Source organism: Lepidochelys kempii, chromosome 10 (genome assembly GCF_965140265.1).
Source record: "Lepidochelys kempii isolate rLepKem1 chromosome 10, rLepKem1.hap2, whole genome shotgun sequence".
Taxonomy (NCBI): Eukaryota; Metazoa; Chordata; order Testudines; family Cheloniidae; genus Lepidochelys; species Lepidochelys kempii.
The window spans coordinates 28739055-28756512 of NC_133265.1; the positions used below are offsets into that span (position 1 = coordinate 28739055).

Below are 17458 nucleotides of genomic sequence, written 5' to 3' on the forward strand. Positions count from 1 at the left end.
CCGAATCTGTTGTCCCCATGAAAGAGCCTGCTTTTACTGAGATTTTGGCACAATGAAAGATTATTTGGATGTTAGCAAACAGGAAGCATGGTCCAGTGACGCACTGGAGGTCCAGTGGAAAGGATGTTGAGCCAGGAGTAAGAAAAATGGGCTCTATTTACTGATCTACCACTGACCTGCTGTGTGATCCTGGGCAAGTCACTTTTCTGAGCTTTTGTTTCCCCTTCCACTGTTTGTTTGTCTAGTCTATTTAGAATGGAAGCACTTCAAGGCAGGAGCAGTCTCTTACTGTGTGTTTGTACAGCACCGAGCATTTTGGGGGCCAGATTGCAGGTGGAGCTTCTAAACACAACTTTAATACAGATTAATAAAGCTATAGTATTTAGAGCACTATATTGGAAGTTAGGACTTCTGGGTTCCCTTCTCAGCTTTGTCATTAAATTGTTGTGCACCCTTGGGCATGACAATTAACTTCTCTGTGCCTGTTTTTCCATGTATAAAATAAGGATAATACTTCCCTACCTAAAGGGTGTGTTGTGAGGCTTAACTCATTCAACTTTGTGAAATGCATTAAGGAGATTCATAGGTAGATGATGTTATATGAAGTGGAATATAATAAAAAAACTTTGCAGAAGATTCACTAGCAAAAATAAGGATTACATTCATAACATTGGGGATTGTTTAAAAATGAGACTTAGCAATTTAAAATACGTCTGCACCCACTTCAGCACCACAGTGAGAGGCTCTCTACATACGTATATTAAAGTGACAAGTGACTTAGTGTTCTAAATGAAATCATTACTTTGAGGACCCAAACTAATGCAGAGGTACTCTGTTATCCAATCTGTCTCAATAAATCTCTCTCAATTAATCTGCCCAAGTACCAGAGACAAAAAAAAAAAAAAAAAAGAGGCTGTCAAAGAGAATAGCAGAGTGAGAGCTTGAGGTGGATGCATCATCAAAGCAGGAGGAGGGGGCACTTAAAAAATTGAAAGGTCAAATAGCATAATATGAGAACAAAAGGGGAACAGAAGGGAAGTTTGTATGTTTATCTGCTTGAATCTACAGAAGTTAACTCAGCAGGGTTTTCTGGCTGACATCTTAATTCAGTTCTATTATTCACAGATCAAGGTGGCCAGTTTTTCATTTTTTAGTTCTTGTCAAATGTTTTAATTCACTAACAGTCAGACCACATCCTGATTCCAGTCAAAGGCAAAACTCCCATTGAGTTCCATGGAGGAAGATCAAGTCCTAACATAGAAAGATTGAGATACAACAGCAGTAGAGAATGATAGGAAACCTCTGGAGAACAGCATCAGGCTCCTGCCAAGCTAACATTCAGTAAGGGTAGTAACCAAAACTGAATTAACTGAATGAATCTGATGGCTGTTCTGTGACTTAAACTATACAAAATTAATTGGTCTCAGTCCATTTCATAGAAAAGAATGTCCACATCATATTAACTAGCATTAAAATTGGCACCATCCCTAGTGGATGCAAAGGTTGTTACTCCTAGAGGTGGTCTCTCCAGACCAAGGCTGAATCACTTTATCAGGGGAGCACAGGAGATATAAGTAAAGCCATTTGAAAATGGGGGGTAGGGATGAGAGAGAAGGGGAAGTCAGGAGAAAATGATGAAGTAATTTTTGTTCTGCAGGTTTTGAAAAGGAACAATATTTTATTTCTGTATTATAAAAATAATGTAAAGTTTTTGGTTTTGAAAATTTTTTGGAGGGGATTGTTTTCATTTAGTCACCTTTTTCGTTTTTCTTTCCCTCTTTTTCCTTTTATATTCTCCCTTTTTTTCCCTAATTGTCCTGCTGAAAAGGAGATGGAAAAAGGAATGATGAACTTGCACTATCCTGGTCATCACAGCTATGCAAAAATATAACACACCATTTTAATGTAATGAGTATTTTCACTAGAAAAAACCAATATTTATGAATTTAGAAATGTTGGTCTCTATCCAGCTCCACTGAATTCAATGGAAAGAATCCCATTGACTGGAATGGGAGTTGGATTAGACCAACAATATAAGGACAACTCTGTCAGAAGACACAGCTTTATTTGGCAAAAAGTACCACGTTTTCAAACATGCTCCTGAGCAAAATCATAATTGTCATAGACAATCTTCTTGAATGCATTATTATTGTAATAAGGTATTGTTTGCCTATGGGAAAAAATGCATTGCAATCAATTGTTTATAACAAGCTCAACATTTTGATAGAACAATTTTCACAAAAAAAAAATTACAAAATAAAAAAAGACCTTCTGAGCCATTCAACTTATAGCTGATGTATTCTGTACCTGACCATATTTGACTTAACTCCCGAGTCAAATAAAATTAGTCAAATAGTGAAAACATTTATTTAAAAACATGACAATTTGCAATGAACATTATGGTCATGAATTATTCCACCAGCTTTAGCCCTGAATGTAGTAAATGTAAACCATGTTTTCAAATGTTTGAGATTCATCAGATTCATTCAGTTAACTCAGCACATATATACAGATACCATAAAATAATTTCTAAATATTTGTTTCAATTTTGAATATTTCTTTTCATGTTAAGTCCAAAAGCTACAAGCGATCACCATCCTGAGCTTGTAAAAAGAACAGGAGTACGTGTGGCATCTTAGAGACTAACAAATTTATTAGAGCATAAGCTTTCGTGGGCTACAGGCCACTTCATCGGACGCATAGAATGGACATATAGGAAGAAGATATATAGATATATATATATATATACATACATACACACACACACACACACATATATATATATATATATACAGGGAAGGTGAAAGTTGCCATACTAAGCCCACAAAAGCTTATGCTCTAATAAATTTGTTAGTCTCTAAGGTGCCACAAGTACTCCTGTTCTTTTTGTGGATACAGACTAACACGGCTGCTACTCTGAATCCTGAGTTTGTGACAATGCTAAGGAATCTTAATTTTTGAAGTCATCATGGAAATAGCAGGTGCTAAATTGAAAATAAACATAGGACCTCAGGACACAGACCCCAATCCTCAAAAGATTTAGTTGCATGCTCAACTTGAAGTATATGCATAGTCCCATGGAATTCAATAGGATTACTCACATTGCTGAAGTCATTGCAGGACTGCAGTACTGAAGTGTCAGAAACTGGATGCTTAGCAAAGAGGAAAAGCAGTCACCATGTGCAAGAGGGAATTTAATCATATCATTGCAAGGATATCATTATTTATTAACTACTTGGTAATAAACTTGGGTGCGCACAAACAAACACTTTTAACATTAATTTACCAGGATGATAAGCAGAATATACTGAAGAGAATATATTTGCTTACAATGGGCCTGATTCTGCAGCCCAAATTCATATGATTAAGCCCACTAAGTTTAAGTGAATGGGGCTACTTACAATAATTGCAGGATTGTGTCAAACAGCACAACATCCATGAAGAACTGGATTTTTAATTTCTTCCCCCCGCCCTTAAATATGGAATGCATAATCATATGTGGGGGACATTCATGTGAGTAGTCCCACTGAACTCAACAGGACTAATCATCAAATGATTAAAGGATATCAGATTAGGACTTTAAAATATATTCTTCAGATGTTTTAAACATACTAGTAAAATGGGTAGAAAACCATGATCTTTTTCTTTATGTTTCATATTTTATTCGTGAAGATATTAATAAGTATCTTTCCAGCCTGACTGCTGGAAACATCAGTCACTCTCATTCTGATATCCCATGGGCACAGACAAAAGAATGAAGATATTTTACCTGTCTTCTACAATGAAAACTCCTGAAAATTTAATATAATGAATGCTAATGCTGCAGTTTTATTTAGCATTCAAAAATAGCAGCATGGTGCTTATTTTATTTAGCTAGGAAGCATACATGTTATAGGCACATCTGATTTTAGTTGCTGCCTTAATGTTAACATATATTCTAAATCCTAAAATATGACTTCTATGTTTCTAAATAGCTGTACTATGTATCACAATTCTGGGTGACAGTGTTTCAACAGCATTTACTTTTCTGACATTTTGTTTGCTTGTTCAGTGGCTTAAACATTTATAGTGTGCTGCTTAGCCATACATTAACATTGTGTTATCAACTTCTTGCTACATTCAGATAGCCACTCACATATGGTAATATAACTGCTTATGCTTGACATGTCATTTAACTATTGGGAATTTTCCACATAATGCAATTTAGAAATTCCATGACTATCTTATGTCTGAATACATTTGAAAGATCACATTATAAAGTTTTTTTTGTTATGGCTCAGTTCAAAAGTAGCCATTTTGTCATCTTTGATTTCTGGCTTTTATTTCAAGTCCCTAATACTTTCAAAAAGGAAGCTGACATCTTAAGGATTATTATCATTAGTGATTTTGTTCATAGACTTCTCCCAATATACATGATCATGGGAGATTTAATCCTAAAGCAAACCAACTCAACACAGGTCAGTGTTTAGCTGAACAAACCCCTAAGAGTACCCACCCAGAGATACAGAATTGTCTAGAGGGTCAATATTTATCTAGGTTCACTAACTCAAGCTTCCTAGTAATGTTTGAAAGATTTTCTTATGTGAAAAATAATATAGCACATGATGCATCTCAAAGCAGGTCAGGATGTTTAGACTTATAATACAGAACTGTTTAATGTTTGGTTTATTCTGGGGCTTTAGTATACACCTTCATGTGTTAACAATGGAGATGACCTCCACAATAGTTAAGACTCACAAGTGCTGGAAACAAGTGTTTTGTGGTAGTTGAACAATGACTATGCAACTCCTTTCATTTACAGATCACAATCGTGAATTTCACAAACTTCAGATCAATGCAAAAGACTCACATTTTTGTGTTACTTTCCCCATAAAAATAGTCAGAGAAATAAAAAATAAAAGTTTCAGCTGACTAATTAAAACATTTCTCTAATCCAGTGTTTCTGAACAACCAGTCCATGGACCAGCACTGGTCCCTGAGGACTCCCTGACCCAGTTTAGGAAGGCAGCAAAACCACTCCCTGGTATCAAAAAGGTTGAGAAACACTGCTCTAAATCATTGTAGTGAATGGAGACAAAGGAAAGAACAACCTCCTGGTAATTTGAACTACATCATTTCCCTCCTTGTAAGGCAGCAGGGGTTCTCAAATTATGGGTTGGGACTGCTCAGAGGGTAGCGAGGGTATTACATGAGGGGTTGCAAGCTGTCATTCTCCACCCCAAGCCCTGCTTTGCCTCCAGCATTTATAATGGTGTTAAAAATATAAAAAGGTGTTTTTAATTTATAAGGGGGGGGGTCACACTCAGAGGATTCCTATGTGAAAGGGGTCACCAGTACAAAAGTTTGAGAACTACTGAGCTAGAGACTCGAATGATGAACACAATATACATAGGTTTCAGAGGAGCAGCCACGTGCTAGTAATAATAATAGGGCTCAGATTTTCCTAGATGTGATAGCTGATGGATTCCTTCATCAAGTAGTTGCTGAACCGACAAGAGGGGATGCCATTTTAGATTTGTTTTTGGTGAGTAGTGAGGACCTCATAGAAGAAATGGTTGTAGGGGATAATCTTGGCTCAAGTGATCATGAGCTAATTCAGTTCAAACTGAATGGAAGGATTAACAAAAATAAATCTGCAACTAGGGTTTTTGATTTCAAAAGGGCTGACTTTCAAAAATTAAGGAAATTAGTTAGGGAAGTGGATTCGACTGAAGAATTTATGGATCTAAGGGTAGAGGAGGCCTGGGATTATTTTAAATCAAAGCTGCAGAAGCTATTGGAAGCCTGCATCCCAAGAAAGCGGAAAAAATTCATAGGTAGGAGCTGTAGACCAAGCATCTCAGAGAGGTGATTAAGAAAAAGCAACACAGGGAGTGGAAGAAGGGAGGGATCAGCAAGGAAAGCTACCTTATTGAGGTCAGAACATGTAGGGATAAAGTGAGACAGGCTAAAAGTCAAGTAGAGTTGGACCTTGCAAAGGGAATTAAAACCAATAATAAAAGGTTCTATAGCCATATAAATAAGAAAATAAAGAAAGAAGAAGTGGGACTGCTAAACACTGAGGATAGAGTGGAGGTCAAGGATAATCTAGGCATGGCCCAATATCTAAACAAATACTTTGCCTCGGTCTTTAATAAGACTAAAGAGGATCTTAGGAATAATGGTAGCATAACAAATGGGAATGAGGATATGGAGGTAGACATTACCATATTTGAGGTAGAAGCGAATCTCAAACAGCTTAATGGGACTAAATCGGGGGGTCCAGATAATCTTCATCCAAGAATATTAAAGGAATTGGCACATAAAATTGCAAGCCCATTAGCAAGAATTTTTAACGAATCTGTAAACTCAGGGGTTGTACCGTATGACTGGAGAATTGCTAACATAGTTCCTATTTTTAAGAAAGGGAAAAAAAGTGATCCGGGTAATTATAGGCCTGTTAGTTTGACATCTGTATTATGCAAGGTCTTGGAAAAAATTTTGAAGGAGAAGGTAGTTTAGGACATTGAAGTCAATGGTAAATGGGACAAAATACAACATAGTTTTACAAAAAGGTAGATCGTGCCAAACCAACCTGATCACCTCCTTTGAGAAAGTAACAGATTTTTTAGACAAAGGAAACACAGTGGATCTAATTTACCTAGATTTCAGTAAGGCATTTGATACCGTGCCACATGGGGAATTATTAGTTAAATTGGATAAGATGGGGATCAATAAAAAATTTGATAGGTGAATAAGGAATTGGTTAAAGGGGAGACTACAACGGGTCCTACTGAAAGGTGAACTGTCAGACTGGAGGGAGGTTACCAGTGGAGTTCCTCAAGGATCAGTTTTGGGACCAATCTTATTTAATCTTTTTATTACTGACCTCGGCACAAAAAGTGGAAGTGTGCTAATAAAGTTTGCGGATGATACAAAGCTGGGAGGTATTGCCAAGTTAGAGAAAGACAGGGATATCCTACAGGAGGATCTGGATGACCTTGTAAACTGGAGTAATAGTAATAGGATGAAATTTAATAGTGACAAGTGTAAGGTCATGCATTTAGGGATTAATAACAAGAATTTTAGTTATAAGCTAGGGACGCATCAATTAGAAGTAATGGAGGAGGAAAAGGACCTTGGAGTATTGGTTGATCATAGGATGACTATGAGTTGCCAACGTGATATGGCCGTGAAAAAAGCTAATGTGGTCTTGGGATGCATCAGGAGAGGTATTTCCAGTAGGGATAAGGAGGTTTTAGTACCGTTATACAAGGCACTGGTGAGACCTCACCTGGAATACTGTGTGCAGTTCTGGTCTCCCATGTTTGAGAAGGATGAATTCAAACTGGAACAGATACAGAGAAGGGCTACTAGGATGATCCGAGGAATGGAAAACTTGTCTTATGAAAGGAGACTCAAGGAGCTTGGCTTGTGTCAAGGTTCCTCCCCCACGCTGAACTCTAGGGTATAGATGTGGGGACCTGCATGAAAAACCTCCTAAGCTTATCTTTACCAGCTTAGGTCAAAACTTCCCCAAGGTACAAAATATTCCACCCTTTGTCCTTGGATTGGCCGCTACCACCACCAAACTAATACTGGTTACTGGGGAAGAGCTGTTTGGACACGTCTTTCCCCCCAAAATACTTCCCAAAACCTTGCACCCCACTTCCTGGACAAGGTTTGGTAAAAAGCCTCACCAATTTGCCTAGGTGACTACAGACCCAGACCCTTGGATCTTAAGAACAATGAACAATCCTCCCAACACTTGCACCCCCCCTTTCCTGGGAAATGCTGGATAAAAAGCCTCACCAATTTGGCATAGGTGACCACAGACCCAAACCCTTGGATCTGAGAACAATGAAAAAGCATTCAGTTTTCTTACAAGAAGACTTTTAATAAAAATAGAAGTAAATAGAAATAAAGAAATCCCCCCTGTAAAATCAGGATGGTAGATACCTTACAGGGTAATTAGATTCAAAACATAGAGAACCCCTCTAGGCAAAACCTTAAGTTACTAAAAAGATACACAGACAGAAATAGTTATTCTATTCAGCACAGTTCTTTTCTCAGCCATTTAAAGAAATCATAATCTAACACGTACCTAGCTAGATTACTTACTAAAAGTTCTAAGACTCCATTCCTGGTCTATCCCCGGCCAAGACAGAATATAGACAGACACACAGACCCTTCGTTTCTCTCCCTCCTCCCAGCTTTTGAAAGTATCTTGTCTCTTCATTGGTCATTTTGGTCAGGTGTCAGCGAGGTTACCTTTAGCTTCTTAACCCTTTACAGGTGAGAGGAGTTTTCCCCTGGCCAGGAAGGATTTCAAAGGGGTTTACCCTTCCCTTTATATTTATGACAGCTTGTTTAGCCTAACTAAAAGAAGGTTGAGGGGAGATATGATTGCTTTCTATAAATATATCACAGGGATAAATAGCAGAGAGGGAGAGGAATTATTTAAGCTCAGTACCAATGTGGACACAAGAACAAATGGATATAAACTGGCCACCAGGAAATTTAGACTAGAAATTAGATGAAGGTTTCTAACCATCAGAGGAGTGAAGTTTTGGAATAGCCTTCCAAGGGAAGCAGTGGGGGCAAAAGATCTAACCGGCTTTAAGATTAAACTCGGTAAGTTTATGGAGGAGATGGTATGATGGGATAACATGGTTTTGGTAATTAAATAGTCATGGTAAATAGGCCCAATGGCCTGTGATGGGATATTAGATGGGGTGGGATCTCAGTTACCCAGAAAAGAATTTTCTGTAGTATCTGGCTGATGAATCTTGCCCATATGCTCAGGATTTAGCCGATCACCATATTTGGGGTCGGGAAGGAATTTTCTTCCAGGGCAGATTGGAAGAGGCCCTGGAGGTTTTTCGCCTTCCTCTGTAGCATGGTCACTTGCTGGAGGATTCTCTGCTCCTTGAAGTCTTTAAACTACGATTTGAGAACTTCAATAGCACAGATATAGGTGTGAGGTTTTTTGCAGGAGTGGTGGGTGAAATTCTGTGGCCTGCGTTGTGCAGGAGATCAGACTAGATGATCATAATGGTCCCTTCTGACCTAAAAATCTATGAATCTATGTTAGTCTGTATTCGCAAAAAGAAAAGGAGTACTTGTGGCACCTTAGAGACTAGCAAATTACAGCTACACTTCATCGGATGCATTCAGTGTAATGATCCATCCACTCCCAGTTTGCAAACTGGATACAATTAACTTAGCCTTGAATAGAGACTGGGAGTGGATGGGTCATTACACAAAGTAAAACTATTTCCCCAAGTTTATCCCTCCCCCCCGCCCCCACTGTTCCTCAGACGTTCTTGTCAACTGCTAGAAATGGCCCACCTTGATTATCACTACAAAAGGTTCTCCCCCTGCCCCCCTGCTGGTAATAGCTCACCTTAAGTGATCACTCTGGTTACACTGTGTATGGTAACACCCATTGTTTCATGTTCTCTATGTATATAAATCTCCCCACTGTATTTTCCACTGAATGCATCCGATTAAGTGAGCTGTAGCTCACGAAAGCTTATGCTCAAATAAATTTGTTAGTCTCTAAGGTCCAACAAGTACTCCTTTTCTTTTTACAATATACATAAACAGACATAATATGATTATGCACATATTTATGTTATAAATCTTAGGCTAGGAGATCTATTTTGTAATAGCACAGTGGAAAACAAAATTCAACTTATTTGTAATGTCACCTTTTCATTCATCAGTTATTCATTTGCTGAAAATTTATTTTCTCAACAATTGTGTACAAATGGGAATACGGTAACTGGCAAAAGGCTTCACTTTCTTGAAGATAGTAAACTGGTTTCTCAACCTTTACATATTTTATTTGGAGAGCACATTATATAATTTGTGTACTTCTTCTACCTTTCGTGTACAAATCCTCTTCTCATCTCAGGAAATGTTTCACACATTCAGTAATCAGATATGCAGGTACTCTTCAGGGGAAGAATACTCTGATACACAATTATGAATGAGTTTTCAAGTGTTTGTGGCTCTTCAGAAAAAAATCCAACTATTACACAAAGGCAGATGAAATGGGGAGGACAGACAGAAGCTCATATCTTTATTGCATGAGTACTGACAGTAAGCTTTGTATTAATGGTGAATTGTCTGCCTCTGTGCACAGTGAGATTTACACATTAAGTCAAGTATTAAGGGGAACAATTTAGGACATATCAAGAATAACATTCATTGCAATTCTTAACAATTTTCTGATACATGTTTATACTGAATAAGAACTTATTAGAAGTCAGTAGCCAATGGGAAATGTTAGTGTAAACAGATGCACTGCAAAAGGTATATGATTATATGTGAGAAATAAATATAATTCTATGTAAACTGCATGAAAATTAGAGATCTGTAGTACAATAGAACCCTACAACTCTTTCCATGGGATCACTCTGTGCCCAGGAGAAGAGTCCAAACAGCAGTAAAGATTTGTTTGACCCTTTGAAAGCAGGTAGACAATTAGTCATTCTGGGTCGTCAGTGAAAGGCAAGGGGGGGTGGCAAACAAGGAAGCGGTCCCTCAAAATCCACAAATGGTATTTCAGACGCCAATTAAAACATCATTCTACATAAGTCCACCAAATTAACCATCTGAGAGAGACATTTTGAATACAAGATATATCTACAATAATTCAAGAAACTATTTTGTAAGTTTCTTAAAAGACTTGACATTTTCAAATTTTTAATTGTTGTTGCTTTTCGAAAGAAAAACATAAATCCAGAGTTTCTGTAAAATCCATCATGGCCTTTACATTAAAATTATAAAGCAAGTTTTTTATATATGTGCAAATCATACTTTAGTGTTGTTTTCCAGGCTAATACTTCCATTTCCTGACATCCATTTAGTTAAATCTAGTTATGAATCTCCACTTACATTACTTGAAAACCAATTTCAATCAAGACAAGGAGTGTGAGCAAGGCATTGCATTTTTTTTCAAAATCATGTATATTTTGTGAAGTTATATTGTGTATTGTGAGCAATTCTCTTTCTTCCAGTTTTTATTGTAGCCAGAGTTAAAGTAAATTTCACCATTCTCATTTGCTAAAGTCGAACACTTTGTATTTTAAAACTCAAGAGAGATGACTGATATGCAATGAATAGTTATCTAATAGAACAATCTTTTGTATATATTACTGATATCATTCCAAAGTATTAAATGAACATTCCAGATATCCTAACTGAATTAATCCTTAGAGGAAAGGGTTCTCTGACTCCTGTTCTGTGGGCGCGCGCGCACAACACACAGAGATATAGATATAATAGGAAGTTTAAAAAAAAAACCAAAAAAATGGTACGGATGAATCCATTAGAAGTAATTATATGGGTTGCCTCAGCTTTTAATAAAAAATTACATATTCTTTTAAAAACACATTTACAGAATGAGACATACAGCTAGCAAACTATCATAACCCATTTAGGCCAAGTAACATATATTTTAACAAATAACCTCACTCTCATCTGCACTTTATGGATCAAATTTTTGAGAGAGATCAATACATCCATAATTAGTGACAGATTTTCAAGAGCTCTCATTTAGGCACCCAGATAAAAGCCAGATTTTCACAAAAGCTCCGGACAATTCATGACAGCTGCTAGGTGCTGAGCTATTTTGAAAGTCTACGAGCCTTTATGAGGTTGAGAACTTGTAAATTCTGATGATGAGAACATCTCCCCCATCTATTTCTTCTAAACATAGATCTGTTACCTCACCAGCTCACTGATTCGCTTAATAGGGAAAGGGAAAAATCCTTCCTCACCAGCACCAAAGGAAAGAGAAAAGATCCCAGGGATATCAAAATTACTTGTCAGAGCCATCTCCCTTTCTTGCACTCCATAGTGAAGCAAGGCAGAGTGGAATAGAAAAAAAAGTATGGAAAGGGACAGCAGAACACAAGAAAACTAAGAAAGCAGAAGATAACTTGCCTCTCACAAGTAACAGCTGAATACAGTACTAGTGAAGGTACCTTTTGTGTGTGTGTATGCAGATATGTATAAAAATACTTCCTGTGAATTATCAAAGTCTTCTGAAGTGCAGAAAAACTGCATCACTTATTTGAAAATGTTGTAGGAGAAAGAACCTCAGATTGGTGACTTCTATAGGAATAGGAGTAGAAGCAATTAGGGATGCATACCCTGACAACCAGCCACATATCCACACCCACTTCATTTAGCTGTCCACAGTTCTGCTTGAATTGAGAACTCTTTTCAGACACATTTCTTCTTGTCACCGTTCTTTGCCCCATGTTGCTTCCTATCACAAGGGGATTCCACCCTTCATCTCATGATTCTGAGATCCATCATGATTTTTTGTTGGTAAGTAAGATGATGTGCTCTCAGAGACTGAGTTGTCAGAACAGGAGGTTATGGTGACAACTAATCATTTAAAAATCAACAAGTCACCAGGCCAAGAGTTCTAGTTCTGAAGCAGCTCAAGTATGGAAGCAGCTGCGCTGCTAACAAAAATATACAATCACTAATTAAAACAGCCTCTGTTTCAGAGGATTGGAGGGTAGCAAATATTGTGCTTGTATTTTAAAAAGTCTCTAGGAGCAACCCAGGGAATTTTAGACAAGTAAAGCCTCACATCTTTAGGCAGCAAATTGGTTGAAGTAAAGCCAGCATAGTTTCTGGAAAGGAAAATCATGTCCCGCTAATCTCTTAGAATTCTTTGAGAGGGACTTTAAAGTAGCAGATAAAGAAAAAGTGGGTGACAATTTATTTAGACTTCTAAAATGCCTTTGACAAAGCTAGAGTCTACTAAAGGAGCTAAGTAGTCATGGGATTAGAGGCAAAGTAGTGTTATGAATCAAAAACTGGCAAAGAGATAGAAAGCAAAAAGTGGGATTAAATGGTCAATTTTCATCATGGAGAAAAGATAATGGTGTGCAATAATTTCATTCAATTAAATTAAAATGGAAAATTCAAAACTGATGCAAGTAATTACTTCTTCATACAATGTCTAATTAAATTTTGGATGTCACTGCCACAGTATTCTTTCAGGCCACAAATGTGTAACCTGTTAAAAAAGGGATTAGACACTTATATGGATATCAAGAATATCCAGAACTGTCATAATCAGGGATCCTAGAAATCCATTTGCCACAGAAAAACATGGAATGTGTGTTTTTACTGGGACTCCTCAGTTTTTACATTTTGTAAAAAAATAAAAACATATATTAACTAAATTTTACTGAAAGTACCAGTGTCACTTATCCTATGCAGCAACCTGCCCCTCTTGCGGTTGATTTTTAAATGCATTTTAAATTTACATAGCTAAACATTCTCCAATAAACTGCTTCCAGCATATGAGGTTACTCAATGGCGTACAGGGGTTCTTAGTTAAATGCATCTTAAATTTCACTTCAGCCTCCACATGTGGATAATTAAAGTTATGAAAATATGCTGAAAACTTTAAAAATCACCCCAAAGGACAATTTTCACACTGATGGTTATGTGTTATTCTGTATTGTATGCAGCAAGGTTGTAGATTATGTTCGAAGGCAGACAAATACAGATTGCAGTTCTATTGATTTTATTTTACTATAATGATTGCTGGCACTGGTAGGCTTCAAACTTGCTTAAGAATTGTAAATATATCAACAAAACATTGTGTCCAACTGATACCTATATATGCTGTGAGTAGGAAAACCAAAGTTCAGCGTTTCATTTTAATCACGGAAAAATGCACATTTTTATATTTGTTTTTTTTTTAACTCACAGAAAACTAGGATCCCTGATCATAATTAATGATACTTTTTGTGGAAGGGATTTTAAACCTCATGCTTCAGGGTTTAAGCCCATCTCTAACTCTTAGAGATCACTCCAAGACCTAATATGAGCATTACTCCATATCTGCCTGCTGTTGGGTTCCTTACACCTTTCTTTGAAGCATCTGGTATTTGCCACAGTTGGAGACAGAATACTGTACTAATGGACCTCATGTCTGGTGAAGTTTGGTGAAGAGTCTGGTGAAGATCTTCCTTCTATTATGATCTACTTTATCCAATGTTTTTAAATGCCCTTGCTACCTCTCAGTGAATGCACACAGTGCTTAAAGTGATCTGAAAAGGTGGGGGACTTATCACCCCCACATCTGTCCCTCCCCGGCCCAGATATTAAGTCTCCCCCCAAACCCCAGATCATTCCCTACCTTTCCTCCATCTGTTCTGCCACCTCCTGTCAGCTACTGGGTTCTTCACCTTCCTCTCCTGGGCACTATTAAAAATGTGTACCCATTAGCAACCTGGATCATTTTTAGAAATTATATTTCCCGGGTCTGTGATCTGTTGCAAGCAAGCACTTCAATTTAAGCACTGACTGTGTACCACCTTCTCTTTTTATTACAGAACACGCATACCACATACAAGTGTATGTGATTCATCTTTGATAGTCACCTTAATTCTGCTTCTGTTACAACATTTTTAAAAATCTTAAAGCACTTCATATGCAGACAAATTGGGTTTTTCAAAATTGTTGCCATAACCACTTCTACTGAAATAAATGGGAGTTTTGCTATTTATATCAATCAGAGCAAACGTAAGCAACTATTGGGTGTTTCTGAAAATCCCAACCAAAATATGAAGATGGATATTATTTTAATTCTGCTAAAGATACACTCTACATTTATATATATTATTCAGAAGAAATTCAAAGGTGTCCTCAAAGTTCAGTACATACAGTTTTATCAGTTAAGATTATATATAGTTGAAACTTTGCTAAACTCTGTTTTATGAGTTCCCTTCTTTTAAGCTGCTTTGCTTAATTTAATTCAGTCATAAAGAAGCACGCTTAAAATGTTAACAGTTAAATATAGTATTTAGTACGTTAAAAAAGCTCTTAAGAAAAATGTTCTCTTAATATATTTATACTAGTTCCTTGGTTATAAAATAAGGAGATATTGACTTGTGTTGAGATGAATAGCAAGCTATATTGACCTAAGTAGTTAACATTGATTGGGGTGAAGCTGAGGTCAATATTTACCTGGAGGCATAGCAAATCATGATATTAATTGAAACAAAATTTTAATATTGAATTTGTCCTGTATTTTGTGAATACAGATAGTGAATATCTTAATCAGAAATCCTTTAAAATCTCATAATTATAGCCATTCATTTCAGACATGTAACTATCGTAAGTTACCTTCTGAAAGGGAGATGCAGTTAGCACTCCAGAAACAAAAACTATTATTCACAAAACAACATTCACAGACTTTGGCTGCAGCCAGAGTGCATGCATATGCTACCTAATGGATTGAAATTGCTCAATACCTCATATTCTTAACCAATGAGAAGGTTATATATCAATTCATCATTTGACTTTTTTCATCCAATCACAAGCTATTATTGACATATTGTACATTAGCATAATAGAAAGAGAAAGTTATCACCCTATGCTTATTAATTTATTTAAGGTCAAATAACCTTGCTTCCAACATGTCTTAACTTTCAAATGCTTGACCTTGCAATCTTTAAACATAGTTTTTTTGGATGTAATTATTTGTTATGTCACAGTATCACCTATGCTCAAAACAGGCTCAGGGCCCCATTTTGCTGGATACAAGGAATTGATCTGATATTTCACGGAAACCCTTTAAAATCTTTGTTTCTAATATAATAGTTATAATATCATTAAAAACAGTTCAATGCTGAGATATAATCTGTGGGCATCTGCTAGAGTCTATAAGGTTTGCATAATTTCTATATACTCATGATTTGAAATTCATTTGTAATCCAACTATGTTTCAACTCCTGGGAACACAGACAGATTATGAATCAAACCAAAAAATACTTCCAGTTTAAACATTTACAGATATTGAATTGAGTGCAGACCTTCCAAAATGAAAAGACAAAACTCTCCTATCCTGAACAGTTAGTTTCACTGTACATAAAATATGTAATCATGTTCTATTCCAAACAAAATAAAATAATTATCCCAAAATATATATCTTATTTATTAACCAATGCTCTGATCCTGCAATCTAATCCATCTGGGCAGAGCTAGCAGTTCAGTGATGGGCCTCCAGAATGAGGTACATTTAGTGTAATCACAACCCATGTTAACTCCAAATATAAACATCATCCCCAACTATGGTTTCTACTTTGTTCTACAATGTAAATATTGTAATACTGAGCTTACTAGATGGAATTATATTGCAAACCCTAAGTGAAGGTTATTAACAAAATACACAGTGGATTGATGTCTATTGGTTCAGATCTGAAATATTATTTCAGGAAGTTCCAAAGTTCCAAAAATAAAGAAAGTAAGGTATAGAGTTATCACTTTACCAGTATCAGATGGGTAGCCGTGTTAGTCTGGATCTGTAAAAGCGGCAAAGAGTCCTGTGGTACCCTATAGACTAACAGACATATTGGAGCATAAGCTTTTGTGGGTGAATATGTCATCGGATGCACCCACGAAAGCTTATGCTCCAATACGTCTGTTAGTCTATAAGGTGCCACAGGACTCTTTGCCACTTTACCAGTGTAATTCTGGCAATAAGGGAAACCTCAGCTCTCAGAACATTTAAAACTATACCAGAATAAACGAACTGGCATATATGCTATAAGAATAAAGCTTGTCCTGACCATGGTCAGGACCAGAATAGATGAACCCATAGGTCTTTTCTGTCTCTAGTTTCTTTGATTAGAAGCTCTTTTTATTGGCAGTTTAGTAACTTTCAGATCCTTTAAAAGAGGTCTTATTATCAGAATTGTTTCCACAGAAATTTCAGATAATTCCCATTGAGACATAGAGTTTATTTTATGAAAATTTAACAACTATTATTTGATCATGCTGGTGTTTTTGCAGCTGCTTAAAAAGGAAGCAAATTTTACTGTGATTTATAAGAATGATGCTGACAGAAGGAATTCAGTAGAGCAAAGTGAACTATTTTAGCTTGTACTAGAAGTGTTTTAGTCAACCATTACTTCCTGTACTCCTTTTTCCAAGACTTTGATAACCCAAAACTTGGTTCCATTTAGAAGTTATTTTTTATACTTGACTTGCCACATCTTTGTTAAAAGTCTCTTAGAAAGATTCTGAACATCTACCAGAGGGCATCAGTATGAGCATGTGAAAGAACAGCAGCCCAGTTAAAGAAGAGAGAGAACAAAAGACACAGATACTATTTTTAAAAAAGCTATCGAGAAAGAAATATTTTAAAATGGAAAACTTTGCACAAAACTGACTCTCAGAAAAGCCACATAAAACATTTCTGGAATACAATATGAAGACAATGAAAGAGTCCACAAAAAATTACAGTTTCAGTCTGTAAAAAAATATGACTGAAGTTTAAGAAGCTAAGTTTAAAGAAGGACAAATATAAAACTGCAAAAATGCATTATATAACCCACACAGAAGGATGAAAAACTAAGAAACTCAAGGAATGCAAACTTCCTACCTCCCTCTAGTCATCAGCTCCTCACCTGGAAAATCTTTTCCATTTGGA

The 17458-nt window shown here is 36.6% G+C and overlaps 1 protein-coding gene across 13 annotated transcripts in view; it reads right to left on the reverse strand.

Annotated features, from left to right (window-relative positions):
* The window catches only part of RBFOX1 (RNA binding fox-1 homolog 1), a 2436731-nt gene that overhangs the window by 1349613 nt on the left and 1069660 nt on the right, over positions 1-17458 (reverse strand). Inside the window, exon 2 of one of the 13 annotated variants that reach the window (XM_073362508.1) lies at positions 3102-3152. The exons of the other annotated variants lie outside the window; for them this stretch is intronic. Within the exon in view, the coding sequence (XP_073218609.1) occupies positions 3102-3152 (51 nt within the window). The remainder of the gene's footprint in view (positions 1-3101; positions 3153-17458) is intronic. 13 annotated transcript variants of the gene reach the window in all.